Source organism: Homarus americanus, unplaced genomic scaffold (genome assembly GCF_018991925.1).
Source record: "Homarus americanus isolate GMGI-L3 unplaced genomic scaffold, GMGI_Hamer_2.0 scaffold38554, whole genome shotgun sequence".
Lineage (NCBI taxonomy): Eukaryota > Metazoa > Arthropoda > Malacostraca > Decapoda > Nephropidae > Homarus > Homarus americanus.
In genome coordinates, this window is record NW_024744508.1 from 193,630 (window position 1) to 211,606 (window position 17,977).

Below are 17,977 nucleotides of genomic sequence, written 5' to 3' on the forward strand. Positions count from 1 at the left end.
TGTCTCTGTGGCGGTAAAGAGTGTCTTTAAGGAAGGTTTGTAGTCACCATCAAGCACAAAGTTTGTATAAAAGTCCATCACCACCAATATTCCCCCATAACCTCTGTACTCTGCAGTGTACTCCCCGACCATCTACGAGTCATTGTCCTCTGCTCAAGCTACTACGCATCACTTGCAACTCACACTTCAATTTTTTTTCTCTCACTCCAAGCAGGAGTAAGGTTCCTTGCTATTGGTGGGTTCAAAGGGGGTTTTAATGTTAGCTTTGATGTCTGATTGGCTGGAGGAGTCGGTGACGTCACCTGTACGCTGCAGTGGCCGGAGAGGTTCATTGCACCCGGGCCTTTGCAGGATGCCTTGTTGAAACTTGTCTTCCTCTGCCTCTAACTCATTTTCCCCGTAATGACGACAATAATTATCTTCCTCGCCCTCATAGTTCACAGTCTAGTAGTAATATATACGAGAATAAAGAAAACCAAGGTGCTACAACTTACGGACAGTGGATAAGTACATTGCGTCCTGGTGAGTGTTGCCATCAAGTGGTCTTTGTTATGTTCGGGGAAGCCAGGAGGACATACGAGGCGATGACGTCACTAATTCTTCGCGTTGTTGTCGTTTTTTACCATTTCCTTCTCTGTCACATCAAATAAAACGTATTTGTTTTTGGTTTAATTAAAAATCGGATGTTTATTTGTTCCATACAGGGTGATATAATTAAATCTGACTTACTCTAAATGTACTGTCTTCCTGTTGGCTTCTGTTTATCGTAGCAGATTGTAGTGCAAGTCACAGGTGTACTATAGTGCAACTCATTATAACACGTGCGTTCCATTAACCACTACAGGTGCCTCCTTCCTCTCCTCCTTCAGGTAGGTCCTCACTACCACTCCTTCAGGTAGGTCCTCACCAACACTCCTTCAGGTAGGTCCTCACCACCACTCCTTCAGGTGGCCTCACCACCACTCCTTCAGGTAGGTCCTCACCACCACTCCTTCAGGTAGGTCCTCACCACCACTCCTTTAGGTAGGTCCTCACCACCACTCCTTCAGGTAGGTCCTCACCACCACTCCTTCAGGTAGGTCCTCACCACCACTCCTTCAGGTAGGTCCTCACCACCACTCCTTCAGGTAGTTCTTCCCAGAAACGTAGAATATATTTAACCAGGTAAGGCTGGGGATGTGAGGGCACTGCCTGCCCTCTCTGGTGAAGGGCACTGCCTGCCCCTCTCTGGTGAAGGGCACTGCCTGCCCCCTCTGGTGAAGGCCACTGCCTGCCCTCTCTGGTGAAGGCCACTGCCTGCCCTCTCTGGTGAGGCACTGCCTGCCCTCTCTGGTGAAGGACACTGCCTGCCCCCTCTCTGGTGAAGGGCACTGCCTGCCCCTCTCTGGTGAAGGACACTGCCTGCCCCTCTCTGGTGAAGGGCACTGCCTGCCCCTCTCTGGTGAAGGGCACTGCCTGCCCCTCTCTGGTGAAGGCCACTGCCTGCCCCTCTCTGGTGAAGGCCACTGCCTGCCCCTCTCTGGTGAAGGACACTGCCTGCCCCTCTCTGGTGAAGGGCACTGCCTGCCCCTCTCTGGTGAAGGACACTGCCTGCCCCTCTCTGGTGAAGGGCACTGCCTGCCCCTCACTGGTGGAGAGCACATCCCGCCCCGTTCCTTAAAATACGGCTATAAATTTCTTCAGCACCGTGAGATAAATACTACGCCTGATTTTCTTCTTCAGTTGTAAGTAAGAAGTGAGTCACCTGCTGTAGGCTCGACTGTTCATCAGGGACAGTCTGGATATGACCTTCAGTACACAAGGAGACAACAGCGGCGCTACACTTGGTAACCTTCACTCCCTCAAACTATAAGGTACCCATTTACAGTTGGGTGGAATAGGAATGCCCCGGGATCGAACCAGCGGACACTATTTTACATCCAGTTATTGATTTATTATTCTTTAGCGCGGCGGACGATTGGATACAGTACTCGCCTCCCGTTCGATTCCCGGGCGCCCCCAGATTCACCCAGCTTTGACTGAGTACCTACAGTAAATTAACAACTTGGGGAGTGATTACGACCCCATTGTGGTATATAGAACCCACTTTTATCATAGTTTACCTTATTTTTCTTTCTTTTCTTGTTTTTATCTGTTTATTTGGCTGTTTTGTCTCTGTTATTCTTTTTCTCTTATGTAATTTATACGTCAATGTTATCAATATAGTTGTTAAGAATCTCTCTCTCTCTCTCTCTCTCTCTCTCTCTCTCTCTCTCTCTCTCTCAGCACCTCGGGTCATCATCCAGGGGCACGTGATTTCCTCAGCAAAAAACAAAGAAAGGAAGCCACCTTCTTGACTCACCCCCTCCACATCTTCTCCCACGCCATTTTCTACACCTCCCACGCCACCTATGCCCTCCCCACACGCCCTCCTACACGCTCCTCATATCTACTCTCCCAACGCAACCATTTCCTCATGCCTCCCACGCCCTCCCACGCCCTCCCACGCCGCTTTCATCACTCCCTTAAACTGTTCCTGGGAAGACCTTACTTAATTGAGGGCAGTTGGAGCTTAGTGGAGGAGCCAGTCGTGTGTGATACAGGGATCTCTCTCTCTCTCTCTCTCTCTCTCTCTCTCTCTCCCCTAGTAGCCGGAGCCATAGTTAGACCGTTAGCGACACAATACAATATCGCTAGCCATCGTTTAGACAAGGTAGGGGGAGGGTTTATCCGATCGCCAGGCCTTCACTTGCCATGGGTAGCAATTGCGGTAGCTGACTGTAACTTGATCAAATCCTCAAACAAAATCTCAGTCTTGATCAAATAACGTGATCAAAAATTCTCAGAGTGTGTCTTGATCAAATCCTACCTAACCCTGATCAAATACTCAGTGTATAGCTTGATCAAATCCTACCTAACCTGATCAAATTCTCAGTGTATAGCTTGATCAAATCCTACCTAACCCTGATCAAATACTCAGTGTATAGCTTGATCAAATCCTACCTAACCCTGATCAAATTCTCAGTGTATAGCTTGATCAAATCCTACCTAACCCTGATCAAATTCTCAGTGTATAGCTTGATCAAATCCTACCTATACCTGATCAAAATCGTAGCTCGTGTCGTAGAGTTGATTTTTAATTAATAAGGTGAACTGGTCGACTCAGTCCCCAAAGGTGTTAAAATTCTGACCATGGCGTGGTGACAGGGTATTGATCTACACTTGTCAGGCTGTTGGGTTGGTGCTTACGGTCAGAATACACTCTTACTATAATGACTTAACCACCTGAAAATTTTTTGTTGAAGTAGTAAGGTTTGTTAAGAGGTGTGGTTGTTTACTATCATCATTACGAACGACTATATCACCATCATCATCATCACCACTACCATCATCACCACCACTACTACCACCACTACCACCACCACTACCACCACCATAGTTTATTTCGTCTGATGATTTAACCTCTGGGATGGGGGGTAGTTAGGGTTAGATTAGGTTAGATATTTTAGCTTTAGTTAGCTTTAGTTAGCTTTAGTTAGTTAGTTTACATTGAGTTATGTTAGCTTAGACTAGGTTTATAGGTTTTGTTAGCGTTAGGTTAGATTACGTTAGGTTTTGGTTATGTTTAGGTTAGGTTACGTAACGAGACAGCCAGCAGCAACACCCGGATATAAACGTGACCACTGAAGCTAAGGAGGTCATTATATTTCACCTATTGTTCCTTGTGCTGTGTTTATAAAGTCCCTTGATGTTGGTGTTTATAAAGTCCCTTGATGTTGGTGTTTATAAAGCCCTTGATGTTGATGTTTATAAAGTCCCTTGATGTTGGTGTTTATAAAGTCCTTGATGTTGGTGTTTATAAAGCCCTTGATGTTGGTGTTTATAAAGTCCCTTGATGTTGGTGTTTATAAAGTCCTTGATGTTGGTGTTTATAAAAGTCCCTTGATGTTGATGTTTATAAGTCCTTGATGTTGGTGTTTATAAAGTCCCTTGATGTTGGTGTTTATAAAGTCCCTTGATGTTGGTGTTTATAAAGTCCCTTGATGTTGGTGTTTATAAAGGCCCTTGATGTTGGTGTTTATAAAGTCCTTGATGTTGGTGTTTATAAAGGCCCTTGATGTTGGTGCTTATAAAGTCCCTTGATGTTGGTGTTTATAAAGTCCCTTGATGTTGGTGATAAAGTCCTTGATGTTGGTGTTTATAAGTCTTGATGTTGATGTTTATAAGTCCTTGATGTTGGTGTTATAAAAGTCTGTTGGTGTTTATAAAGTCCCTTGATGTTAGTGTTTATGTAACTCTCTCTCTCTCTCTCTCTCTCTCTCTCTCTCTCTCTCTCTCTCTCACGGCAACAAGACCCACCGGAAACATCTCCCCAGGGGCTAAGTGGTCACCCTGGGGTACTCCTCTTGTCTACGCCATTGGTTATCCTCAACACAGAACTTGACCGAGAGGTGAAGGTCATGCTGGAGGAACTTTTTGTAGAACATGAAGAACAATGATAACAATAACATGAATGTGAAGAGCAAGGGGAAGAACTATGAAGAATAGAAATAATAACAATAACAACAAAAAAACAAAAGACATTAATATGAAAAAAAAAGAAAGAACACGGGGAAGACTTTGATGAAGAAGAACAATAACACAATAAATATAACAACAACACAGAAGAAAGATTTTTTAGAAGAACAAATGGAAAAGAACAAGAACAAGAAAGAAAAATCACAAACAAAAAATAAAAAATAGGCAAAACAGACGCAAAGAAAAGAAAAGAGAAAGAAAAGAAGAGGAAAGAGAAAGAGAACCACTAACAGCTGTGAACGAGGTGTTACCAAGGTGAGTATTGATAGACGAACAACACCATCCACTATTACAGGTTATAGCCTAATAAACGTATTGACTGGGGCTAAAAGTCAACCAGTCACAATATATAAGAATAACATGTAGGAATTTTATATGTGACTCAGAGAATACCTTAGGTGTTGTGTTGGAGAAGGAGGGTGTGTGTGTGGGGGGAGGTACGGTGTGTGGGGGTAGATAGAAAGTGTGTGTGTGTGGGGAGAGAGAGTGTGGGGGAGAGAGAGAGTCTAAATCTGATCAAGCCTACAGTCCACCCATCTAGCCCTGACCACCAACGACACTTCCATTGTTTTGATGTGTTTCTGTACCTGTGTGTGTCTGTACCTGTGTGTGTGTGTGTCTGTACCTGTGTGTGTGTGTGTGTCTGTACCCGTGTTAAAATATTTCACCTCCTCTTCTTTCTCTCCTCTTCCTCCTCCTTCACCCCAGTTCCTCATCTTACCATTTCGTCTCCTTCTTCTTCCCCTCCTCCTCTTCCTGCCCCCTCCTCCTACTCCTCCTCCTCCTACCCCCTCCCCTCCTCCCTCCCCCTCCTCCTACTCCTCCTCCTCCCCCCCTCCCCTCCTCCTCCCTACCCCCTCCCCCTCCTCCTCCCTACCCCTCCCCTCCTCCTCCTACCCCCCTCCTCCCTACTCCTCCTCCTCCCTACACCCCCCTCCTCCTCCTCCTCCTGCCCCCTCCTCCTCCTACCCCCCTCTCCCCCTCCTCCTCCTGCTGGCGTCTACTGAAGGTGTCAGCACTTAAGTACCTAATATATACGGTCACACCTCCACAGCTCCTTAACAATCGAAGAGTTTTGACCCCAGCAATAAGTTGACCTGTATGACCATCCACGGGGTTAAGGAGGTGGGGGAAGGGGGGGGAAGAATATGCATGGCCATCAACGCATCCTACCATGACAACCTTTAAAGTCATCCTCCTCCTCCCCCCACCTACTATATACATGATTCCTAAAACAAATATAATGCTAGATGTGTTGATATGGCCGATGAGGGACGCCAGGAAGCATAGGATTCTCAGTCTTATGGTAAGGACCCCGTCTCACCCAGCCCCCTCCCAACCTCCATCAGCCACCCTTTGTCTCAGATATAATTTGTTTGACCCCCCCACGCAGTCCAACTCCCTGTTATATGTTCTTGGTTACGTTAGGTTAGGTTAGGTTAGGTTAGGTTAGGTTGGATGGTTCACCTAAGAATTCACCACCCTACCTTACCCTACCCAAGCCAACCCTACCCAAGCTAACCCAACCTAACCCTAACCCTACCTACCCTACCCTAGAACGAGTAGTAGAAACACACACACACACACACACACACACACACACATAAAACAGTGATTACATTAAGATTAGCCCTACAGTAGCCCACAACAACCCGCTTATGGAGGTAATAAACACAGTATTAATTCATGACTTGGTAACCCCTCGACCTGACCCCGAGGCCCCGTAACGAGCATAATGACTTGTTTACGAGACAACAATGACGTCTCACGAGATAATATTATGTACCTAACCTAACCTAACCTGACCTAAGAAACTCGTAAAGACAATTTTCTTAACTCTAACTGGCTTTCAAGATGGCGGCAGATCTGAACTAAGACTGTAAATAGTTTTTTTTTCTTTAATTGGGAAAAAATATCCAATTTTTATTACCAATTACGAAAAAAAAAATAACTTACGATTTTTTTTTTTGGGGGGGGGAGGGAGAATTACCTGTCTTAGTGCCAATAATTTACCCAGGTGATGGATCCACTTAAAATGTTAATTACTAGCACAGGTGATAATTGTTTTCAGGTGAACTTAATTAACTGCTTGTTTAGATAATGTTTAATTTATATACTGGAGGTAAGTGAGGTGATATGATATGTGTGTAGTAATGGTTATAGATAAGTGTATATAGGTGGTTAACTCTCTCTCTCTCTCTCTCTACAGGGTTGCGTCATCCAAGGTACAGCCAGGGTGAAGGTGTATCCAGGGTGTAGTCAGGGTGTATCCAGGGTGTAGTCAGGGTGTAGTCAGGGTGTAGTCAGGGTGTATCCAGGGTGTAGTCAGGGTGTAGTCAGGGTGTAGGAGACAACAGGTACACAGCCTCAGGGTCACCAATTCACACGACGACCTTCATTTAATTATTCTCCCTTACCTGCTGGCGGTGGTGTGTCCGTCTAAGCGTATGTCTCCATGTGAACGTTTTATGTCTCCATGTGAACGTTTTATGTCGTCCCTGTGAACGTTTTTTGTGTCCCTGTGAACGTTTTATGTCTCCCTGTGAACGTTTTTTGTGTCCCTGTGAACGTTTTTTGTCTCCCTATGAACGTTTTTGTGTCCCTGTGAACGTTTTTTGTCCCTTCTTCCTCTTTCTTTCCTTAATTCCACCTCCTCTTCCTACTTCTTCTCTTCCTCTTTGTTGATCTACTTAAAATTATCTACTTAAAATTACTTATAAGGGGGAACTTTAATAAGTACATTGATTTACTTATTGTGTAAGTTGACCGTGAGACCTGGTAAGGGGACCTGATACCTGTTGCCTCAGCTATACAGGTCCAGCAGGTCTCGGTTCCCAGGTAGACAAGGAGGGAGGGAGGGAAAGTGGGGGGAGGGGAGGGAGGGAAAATGGGGGGAGGGAGGGGGGGAGACTGGCTAGGACTGCTTATGTGGAGGGAGGGAAGGAAGAGGAGGGTTGAGGGAAGGAAGAGGAGGGGGAGGGAAGGAAGAGGAGGGTAGAGGGAGGGAAAATGGAGAGAGGAGCATTTAAGGTGTACAATAATTAAATCCTGTGATGGAAGAGATGGATGGGTGGGAGGGAGGGTGGGAAAGTAGGTGGAGCCAAAAAACCTGTGTATATATGACACCCACCCCTGACATCTATCCCACCCATGCCACCCACCCATAACACCCACCACACCCACCGACCACTCGACACACCTCTCATTGTTGTTGTTGTTGTTGTTGTTACTGCAAAATAAAAGACGAAAATAAATATACATACAACATAACACAACAAAATAAAATCGATTATATTCGTACAAAATTTTGATCCACAAACAAACGAACGAAAAAATTACCCAAATAACAATATCCAACTAAAACAGAAAAGGGAGAAAATAGTTTATTTACATTATGAATTCAAAGGGACGCGTTCAGAGTAGGTGGGGGCGTTGGGGGGAAGGCGTTCAGAGCAGGTGGGGGCGTTCTGAGCAAGTGGAGGGCGTTAGGGGCGTTCAGGGAGCAGGGGGGCGTTCAGAGCAAGTGGTGGAGGGCAAGGGGCACCAGAGCAGGTGGGGTGCGTTCAGCAAGTGGAGGGCAAGCAGGGGCGTTCAGAGGTGGGGGGTGTCTAGAGCAAGTGGAGGGCGTTGTGGGGGCGTTCAGAGCAGGGGTGCGTTCAGAGCAAGTGGAGGTCGCTGGGGCGTTCAGACAGGTGGGGGTTGGGGGTGTTCAGACAGGTGGGTGCGTTCAGAGCAAGTGTGGAGGGCGTTGGGGCGTTCATAAGTGTGGAGGGCAAGGGGAAGTTCAGAGCAGGTGGGGGGCGTTCAGAAGTCCAAGTTTGATTTAGCAGGACGAAGTTAACTCTACCTGACTGAGAAGTTATTACGACAGGCACTCAGGTACAACAGCCTATCAGGAGTCAGTCGTAAATATGTTAAGTCGCACGTAACAAGCACATAAAAGTTGAGAGAGAGAGAGAGAGAGAGAGAGAGACTGGATTAAGAGAGGCGTTTATGCTTGTATTTTCCTAAGGTCTGTTTTTCACAAGGTTGATTCCCCCAAAAATTAAAGAATATTATATAGAAGCCATTTTAATAAAGACTTTTTAATTCAACAACAACAAAAATAATAAAAAACAATAAATACAACAACAACAACAACAATAACAACCACAACAAAGACAACAACAACCACAATAACCAAAAACAACAACAACATGACCAACAGGATCCGGATGACCTCTTTAGGCCTGAATCACCGGCCATTTCCTGTCCTTCGTGGAGGTCAACTCACTGCCAGAGGTCAACCGCTATATAATTCTGACCTGACCTCCAAAAATTACCTCCTAAAATATAATTAATCCCAAAATAAACTAAATTAATGTGTTCTTACCTGTAATTAACTATATAAATAATTTCAGGTGTAATAAATTGAGACTTAATGGTGGTTGGATGACTTGGTAACTAAGGACAGGTCAGATCAGGTCAGGTCAGGTCAGGTCGACGGCTGACAAAACCCACAAGAGGTGTCACAAGCTGCTGTGACCCTGGTAATTGACCTTCGTGACCTCCACTCAGGTGACGTAGAGAGAGGGAGAGAGGATGGGAAGAGGGAGGGAAGGAGAAGGATAAGAGGGAAGGAGGGAGGCATGGTAAGGAAAGACAGGAGGAGAAAAAATGTAGGGATGGGAGATAGAGAGAGAGAGAGAAGAAGGGAGGGAGGGAAAGGAGAAGGAAAGGAAGGAGGGAGGAAGAGAAGGAGAGTTAAAAAAAAACATTAAAAAAATATCAAATCAACTTTTTACAAACACAATAAAAATACCAACTCTCTCTCTCTCTCTCTCTCTCTCTCACTTCTCAAATGTTTCCCCTCCTTTATCTTTATTTTTCTTCAACCTCTTATAAAATTCCTCACAAACCTCTTCCTCTTCTCTTCCTCTAGCCTTTCTTCCCATTGTTATTGTCTCCTTTAATCCCTCCTCTTCATCCCCCTCTCATTCCCTTCTTTCTTCTTTCCCTCCTCGTAAGATAGACGGAATTCCTCCAACCATCTCAAGTCCACAGCCAAGTTCCTTATGTCGTTTAAGTTGTGAATGGAATTTATTTTTTTATGATACAATTTTTTTTATGTAGAATGTTTTTGTTACTTGTGTTGAGTTAGAATGTTTTTGTTGTTTGTGTTGAGTTAGAAATGTTTTTGTTACTTGTTTGTGTTGAGTTAGATATTATATTAAGGTTACCGGTACATAGGCGTATGTGTGGATATTGGACAGGTAAAGATACGAGAACAGGTAGATACAGGTACTAATTGATCTTCAGGTATACTTATTAATAGTGGGAATACAGGTACGTAAGGGCAGGTAAAGGTATATAAACGAATACATATACATACATACATACATACATACATGCATACATACATACATACATACATACATACATACAGTGTGGGAGAAGAGAAGTGTGACTCTTCCATCAGATACTGGGAGGAGCTCAGGTAACAATCGTGTGTGTGTGTGTGTGTGTGTGTGTTAGAAGGGAAGGGGAGGGAAGGGGAGATAAAGGAAGGGAAGAGAAGGGAAAGGAGAAGAGGTGAAGGGAAGATAATGGAAGGAAAGGGAAGATCAAGGAAGGAAAGGAAGGGAAGGGTGATGAATTTGAACCAACATCTTTGTAGAGAGAGAGAGGAAAAAACTCGAACTAAAAAGACCACCTCTTAGTGTTTACTGCCCCGTAAACCACCGGTCCTCTAATGTACCCCCAAGAGGCTGTTAAAGCTAGCTCTCTCTCTCGGGGTATAAAAGCCTCACCTCTGCAGCTCCATAAACCAGAAGTTGTAAATAAAATGGCCGGTGGTTTTATGGCACCTCTCAACCCCTGCCTGTGTGTGTGTGTGTGTGTGTGTGAGCGGCGGTGTGTGTGTGTGTGTGTGTGTGTGTGTGTGTGTGTGTGAGCGGGCGTGTGTGTGTGTGTGTGTGTGTGTGTGTGTGTGTGTGTGTGAGCGGCGTGTGTGTGTGTGTGTGTGTGTGTGTGTGTGTGTGTGTGTGTGAGCGGCGTGTGTGTGTGCGTGTGTGTGTGTGTGTGCGTGTGTGTGTGCGGCGTGTGTGTGTGTGTGTGTGTGTGTGATCTATCAGCCAAGACGCTGAGAAGTACTTAGTATACGGTAGAGTCTTAGACCAATTTATACTATTTTTTTCTAGAGGGGAAGGGGGGGTGTGGTGGGGGAGGGGTATGGAGGCTGTGGTGGGGGAAGGGGGGTGAAGTAATAAGGAGGAGAGAGGGGGGGTGGGGTGAGGCTGTAATAATATGCGGTTTTCCTTAAGAGTCAGGTAGGTGTTGTATTATGTCCAGGTATATGAGGGGGAGGAGGGGAGGGAGGTTACGAGGAGTGGGAGAAGGGTTAGAGGTGTGGGGGGAAGAGGGGGTGGATGTAGAAGGGGAAGTATATCGTAACAACAACAAAAAAACAATAACAAGAGGAAATGGAAAACGGAACTAAACAACAACAAAAATAATAAGAAAGAAAAACAATAACCAAAAGACAAACGAATCAGACTTAATCCTCCCAGTACCTCAGCAAAAAATAAATCCCTATGTAAATCCGACCTTAAATCCACGAACGCTAGGAATCTCTCTTAATCCCTAGCCAATGAAAATCCCCCGTTGATTAAGTTAATATTCTCTACTATTGTTCAAAAAAAAAAGACGACCTTTGACCTGTCGTGACCTCAATGGCTAAGATGACCTTCCTTGCCTTTCCTCTCATCCCCTCACTGTGACCTATAGCTTGTGGAAAAATCTCTCTCTCTCTCTCAAATCCGGATTACTGGTGATTTTTTCCCTCCCGGTTAAGCTAACACAGATGGTCGTGTTGTTATTGTGGATAAAATAACAAGATAACTGAATATTTTTGTTATTTAAGGTAAGATAACTAATTATTGTTGTCTTTTTTTTATAGATATGGATAATAATCAACTTAATATATAGTGTACAGACAGACAGACAGACAGACAGATAAACAGACAGACAGACAGACAGATAAACAGACAGACAGACAGACAGACAGACAGATAAACAGACAGACAGACAGATAAACAGACAGACAGACAGACAGACATACAGACAGATAAACAGACAGACAGACAGACAGATAAACAGACATACAGACAGAGACAGATAAACAGACATACAGACAGACAGACAGACAGACAGATAAACAGACATACAGACAGACAGACAGATAAACAGACAGACAGACAGACAGACACAGACATTCTCAAAGCCCCTCTCTAACCAAGGTGGAGGATAACATGTTATTTTTTCTCTCGTTATCAATTCCAAGATAACACAGGCGATTCTGTCAGGTGTTGTTGATTAAAGCCAATATAACAACTAGGACATCTGACGCTGTTATTGTTGTAGTGATGATAACAAATGGGCGTAGAACACTTGTTATCTTATTGTGATAACCTTTTGTTCTCTGTCTATTTATGTGTGTGTGTGTCTGTCTATCACACACACACACACACACACACACACACACACACACAGTCCCATATTCCTCAACAGTGAAAAAAAATATGGAATAAGGAGAGAGAGAGAGAGAGGTAAAAATAGCTATCGTAAATCAATTCATGAAGAGAGAGAGAGAGAGAGAGAGAGGCGCGGGTAACACTCAAGTGACCAACCACAACAATACGACAGAAAACGTGAGACGGGCAGGTGAGAGAAGGGGGGGTAACTCTATACCTCGTCTCCAGGTTACACAATATTACGAGTTCAGGTGACAAAAAAAAACTAGGAACAGGTTCAGTGGGGGCCCCTGTTCTAATGGGCCCCAGTTCTAATGGGCCCCAACTCTAATAGGGCCTCGTTTTAATGGGTTTTGGTTCTAATAGACCCCATTTCTATTAGACCTCACTTCTAATAGGCCCTTCTTCTAATAGACCCCAGTTCTAATAGACCCCAGTTCTAATAGACCCCAGTTCTAATTTACCTTATTTAACTCTTCACCAATATTCTAATACCTTATTTTATTTATTTTATAAATTTTTTTTATTTTTCTCATTATTCATATTTTTATTTTGTATTTATTCAACATTATTCCAATTCATTTTCTATATAATTATTTCAAACCCTTTATAAAACACACACACACACACACACACACAATTTTCATAAGGTCATAAAAACCAGGTCAAAGGTCACATGTATAATAATAAAAAAATACAATATTATTTTATAGTTTATTCAAATAAATACAATATATATTTTTTATTCATCTATTTACACGATAAATTAAGAAAATAAATTACATTGTTACCACACCGACGAGATAAAGTTCAGATAGATTGAATCAGCATTTCTTGTATGATGTATTATGTATGATGTATTATGTATGATGTATGATGTATTATGTATGATGTATTATGTATGATGGTAAATACAGGAGCACTTTATCTATACATATACAATAATTTCCAATACAGTTTTTTTTTTCTTTTTCCATATTCCGTATTTTTTTTTTGTAAGTTGTCTCTTAATTTTTTATTGTATTATAATTTGGAACAATTTTTTATCTGAATTGAATTTTTGTCTTTAAAAAAAATCAATTGGTTTGAGAATTTTTGAATTTTTTGTTTTCAGAAATACAAATTAATATGATTTTTTTTTATTTCTGATCTATCTATCTATCTATCTATCTGTCTATCTATATATCTATCTATCTATCTATCTATCTATCTATCTATTACTGCACACACTTGGTATAATGACAAAATTTCACATTCTAAAAACAACTTTCACCTGATAATGAATAAACACAAAGAAACAGCAACAACAAAAAACACACTAAATGAGGGTATAGCAACACAACAATAAACAATAAACACAAGGAAATGCCGATTATCGAAACCTTAGATAAGGAAAAAAATCAACTAAAGAAAAAAACATAACTGGCAATTGACCCTAAACAGAGTTGCCATAGCCATCACCTCTGGATAACTTTCATTAAAGCTTTTCCGTCTAACTCTTGGGATAGGAGACAGACAGATAGACAGATAGACAGTGGTATAGAGCGATTGTGGATCAGTAAGGAAAAGAGACAGTCATTCAAGGCGTGGTGGCTGGTTCATTCTGTCGTGAGAGAGAGAGAGAGAGACAGAGAGAGAGAGAGAGAGAGAGAGAGAGAGAGAGAGTAACAACCTGTGTTAATTGATGAAGAGAGCTTGTTTGACTAATGTGGAACACTTGTCGTTTGGTTGATGTGGAACACTTGTCGTTTGGTTGATGTGGAACACTTGTCGTTTGGTTGATGTGGAACACTTGTCGTTTGGTTGATGTGGAACACTTGTCGTTTGGTTGATGTGGAACACTTGTTTTAATTTCTGAAGTTCCGGTAGATTTTTGGTAAATTCCTAGATAGTTTTTAGCTCTGGGAAGACATAAAACACCACAAGACTCATCGTAAATCCTTAGAATCAGTCAAGTCAGTTAGTTCTTAATTTCCAAAAGAATTCGTAGATATATTTTTTTTTTCGGAAATTTAGGTGAAAAAAATATTCTCACAAGAGTTAAGAAAATAAGTGAAAATAATGTAAATTGTCAGGAATACTTTGAGGTCTTGGCTTGCACTCAAACACTCACACTTGACACTCACACTTGACACTCTCTTCGCATGGTTGTTCTCCTGGAGTTAGAGAGTTAGATTGTCTTTGCTTTCTCTCACTTTCCCTCACTCTCTATCTAACGTTGAGTGATCTGATTTTTAGAACGTCTGATAATTTAATGCTGACAGACTGTGTGTTCGCTGTCACCTCCGCCCCGGCGTCTTTCTGCTCGTTACTCACACACGGATTTTTCGACACTTTCACTTGCTTGAAGAAATCTGTACACAGCTTCTGAGTGACCTTCCCAGATGGTTTTTTGTGGAGTCTTTTAACACCTTTATTGTTTCTTCTGGATGTGGTGTGGGTGGAGGTGAAGGTGGAGTCCGTGGAGGTGGAGGAGGAGGTGGTGGTGGTGGTCCTCGGGGTACGGCAGGTTAACCTCGGGATATTACATGTTTGTGGGGTGTTTTCGTCCACCTTCTGCCACTTGTAGTCGCCGTCTTTGGGTTTCTCAGCGAGGAAGTCAAAGTTCCAACGCTTACTGTCCGCTTGGTGGATCTTGTCCATCTCCTGCTGGGCGAACTTGAGGTTGTGTTGGAGGTCGACGGTGCCGAAGAGGTTCCTACTGAGGTGTAGTGGTGGAGGGTCGCGGGTAGTGTTGGAGGAGGAGCTGCTCGCCACCAGTTGTCGTCGCAGCTCCAACATTCTCGAGTTCAACAGCCGCGGGAGACTCATGTTGGTGACCTCGTCGACACACACTCGTCCCATAAGGTGACCCAGGATGACCTCTGGCTGTGTGTGACCTCCAGAGAGGGCGGGGGGTAGGGGTCGGTACCGGGTTAAGGCTCCGTTACACACTGCTCGCCTCGCTCGCCTTCACTCTCGTCGCCAATGAGTGAGTCAAGTCTTCCCTCCTTCCGTCCGCCAGTCCGTCCGTACCTCGCGGCTGCCTAGACGATTCTGACCCGCGGGACGGCGTCGACCGCTTGTGTAGGGGAGTGGGAGGAAGGGAGGAACGGAGGGGCGGAGAGAGGGAGGACTCAGGAAGCATTGTGTATGGGGGCGGGAGGAAAAAGAAGGAAGGGGGGTCTGGGGGAGGAAGTTTGGAGGAGGGGTGAGGGGCGTGAAGCTCACTGAGATGTGAAGAGGAGGTAGCAGGGGGGGTTGGGGGGGGGGACAGGTGTGGGTGGAAGCAGGTAGGAGGGAGGGGAAAGGAAACACAAGTCTCCCTCTGGTGTATATAATGACAATTATCTGTGTTTCTGTACACTTACCTGAGGCCACGTGTGTCTTGCTGACCACTATATGTGTGACCACCATCATCATCACCATCATCATCACCACCACCATCACCACCACCACCACCACCATCACCACCACCACCACCACCATCACCACCATCACCATCACCACCACCATCACCACCATCACCTCACTATTGGATGAAGGCTTCACACACACACTTAATCTTCCATAACCACATGTGTTTTACCTTCAACTCTCCTTAACTCTTATAAACATTGATAAAAAACACTCATTATCAAACTTGTCTCAGGTATTAATGAAACGAAACTACACCCCAAGTTTTATGATAATCCACGAAAATTTACTCAAGTTATCGCGCGGACAAGACCATCGGACGGACGGACGGACAGACAGACAGACAGACAGACAGACAGACAGCAAGGAAACAGCTCTACCATACAGGGGTTTATGGTCCCCCGGTATACCATACAGGGTCCTATGGTCCTTAGACTACCACACAGGGGTCCTATGGTCCTCAGACTACCACACAGGGTCTTATTAGGTACTCAGATACCACACAAGGTCCAATGGTCCTCAGACTACCACACAGGGTCCTATGGTCTTTAGACACACACAGGGTCCTATGGTCCTCAGACTACTCACACAGGGTCCTATGGTCCTTAGACTACCACACAGGGGTCCCATGGTCCCAGACTACCACACAGGGTCCTATGGTCTTAGACTACCACACAGGGGTCCCATGGTCTTCAGACTACCACACAGGGGTCCTATGGTCTCTAGACACCACACACGGGTCCTATGGTCCAGGGGACTACCACACACGGGTCCCATGGTCTTTAGACTACCACACACGGGGTCCCATGGTCCCAGGACTACCACACACGGGTCCTATGGTCCTTAGACCCACACAGGGTCCTATGGTCTCAGACTACCACACAGGGGTCCCACCACCACACAGGAGGGTCCTCAGGACTACCACATGGGGTGGTCCTCAGACTACCACACGGGTCCCATGGTTTTTAGGACTACCACACAGGGGTCCTATGGTCCTCAGACTACCACACAGGGGTCCTATGGTCCTCAGACTACCACACAGGGTCTTATTAGGTACTCAGATACCACACAAGGTCCAATGGTCCTCAGACTACCACACAGGGTCCAATGGTCCTCTGACTACCACACAAGGTCCAATGGCCCTTAGACTACCACACAGGGTCCAATGGTCCTCTGACTACCACACAAGGTCCAATGGTCGTCAGACTACCACACAAGGTCCAATGGCCCTTAGACTACCACACAGGGTCCAATGGTCCTCTGACTACCACACAGGGGTCCTATAGTATGGTCCCACACGCTAACCTACCATACAGGTGAGAAATGGTAGCTAATTCGCCCACTTTGTTACAGAAGGAAGCAATAAGTAGTTTCTGTCGGAGGCACACGAGTGATGCTACTTATTGACAGGTTAAGTGGTGGTTACGACATGACCACCACCGCCCCCCTCTCTACCTCTACCTCCCCCTTTCTCCTTCTACTCCTTCTACTTCTCCTTTTATTTCTCTCCTTTCTCCTCCTTATCTTTATTCTTCACGACCCCTTTAGTTCCTTCTCCTCCTCCTCCTTCTCTCCTACTTCTACTCCTCCTCCTCCTCCCTGCTGCCTCTCCTACTCCTCCTCTTCCTACTTCTACTCCTCCTCCTCCCCCTCCTTCGTCTCCTCCTACACCTGGCCTAGCTCCTGGTACACCTACACCCTACCCACACACACCTGGTATTGCTTACTGCCACATGTGTACATATATGTGCTTTAGATACATACACACAAACACCTATATCTCCACATACATACACTATCTACAAACACACACACGCACATACTTACATCTACGCACATATATATATACATACATTCATACACATACATATACACACACATATACATACATACACTTACGTCCACACACACATACACACGCACACGCACACACAGGTTAGGGTACATTGGGTACTAAAGGCGTGTGTTCCTCATTCCTACCGTCTAGACGAACTTTCTCCATACTGTGAAAAAAAATGAAAAAACCCACTAAAATATCCATGTAATGTACGTGGTGTCTCATTATCTCCAATTATATACTGAGAGAAAGTGAGAGAACGTGAGAGACAGTGAGAAAGAGAGAGAGAGAAAGATTTCATGATTATCGTCCTCAGTAGGTCATGATGCAATGGTCTAGTGAGTCAGGCGTGTGTCATGAGGTGTGAGGGGGTTGAGAAGGAAGAGAAGGATGTTTTATTCCGAGGATGAACAACGCCCAGTGGGAAGAAGGATATTTTATTCCTAGGATGAACAATGATCATTGTCTTGAAATAATTATAACTTAAACCATCGTCCTCAAAGCTTATTAATTAAGTAATAGTTGCCCCTCGTGTAACGAGGATGGCCGGCCCAAGGGCCACCTAGGCGTGAATTTGTTTAAGGTGTAGATGCTGTCGCCAACACAACAACCACACCCTAAGTTAACGAGTTGCATGACCCAACGTCAAGGAATAGTCCGAGAAGACCGGACAACT

General features: G+C 44.5%; 1 protein-coding gene across 1 annotated transcript; it reads right to left on the reverse strand.

Moving 5' to 3' along the window:
• Positions 1-201: 201 nt before the first annotated feature.
• LOC121877950 lies at positions 202-14,879 on the reverse strand. Its single transcript, XM_042383924.1, has 2 exons — positions 14,622-14,879; positions 202-444 (listed from the first exon to the last, which is right to left on the reverse strand). Exons 1-2 carry the CDS (start codon positions 14,877-14,879, stop codon positions 202-204), a joined length of 501 nt encoding a protein of 166 aa, XP_042239858.1.
• Positions 14,880-17,977: the final 3,098 nt, after the last annotated feature.

Excerpts from the sequence above, each read along its gene's own strand:
- LOC121877950 (XM_042383924.1), bottom strand. The coding sequence starts at position 14,879 with ATGAGTCTCCCGCGGCTGTTGAACTCGAGAATGTTGGAGCTGCGACGA. Across the intron at positions 445-14,621 it reads GCGACTACAAGTGGCAGAAG|ACTGTGAACTATGAGGGCGA; the intron begins GTGGACGAAAAC and ends TATTACTACTAG.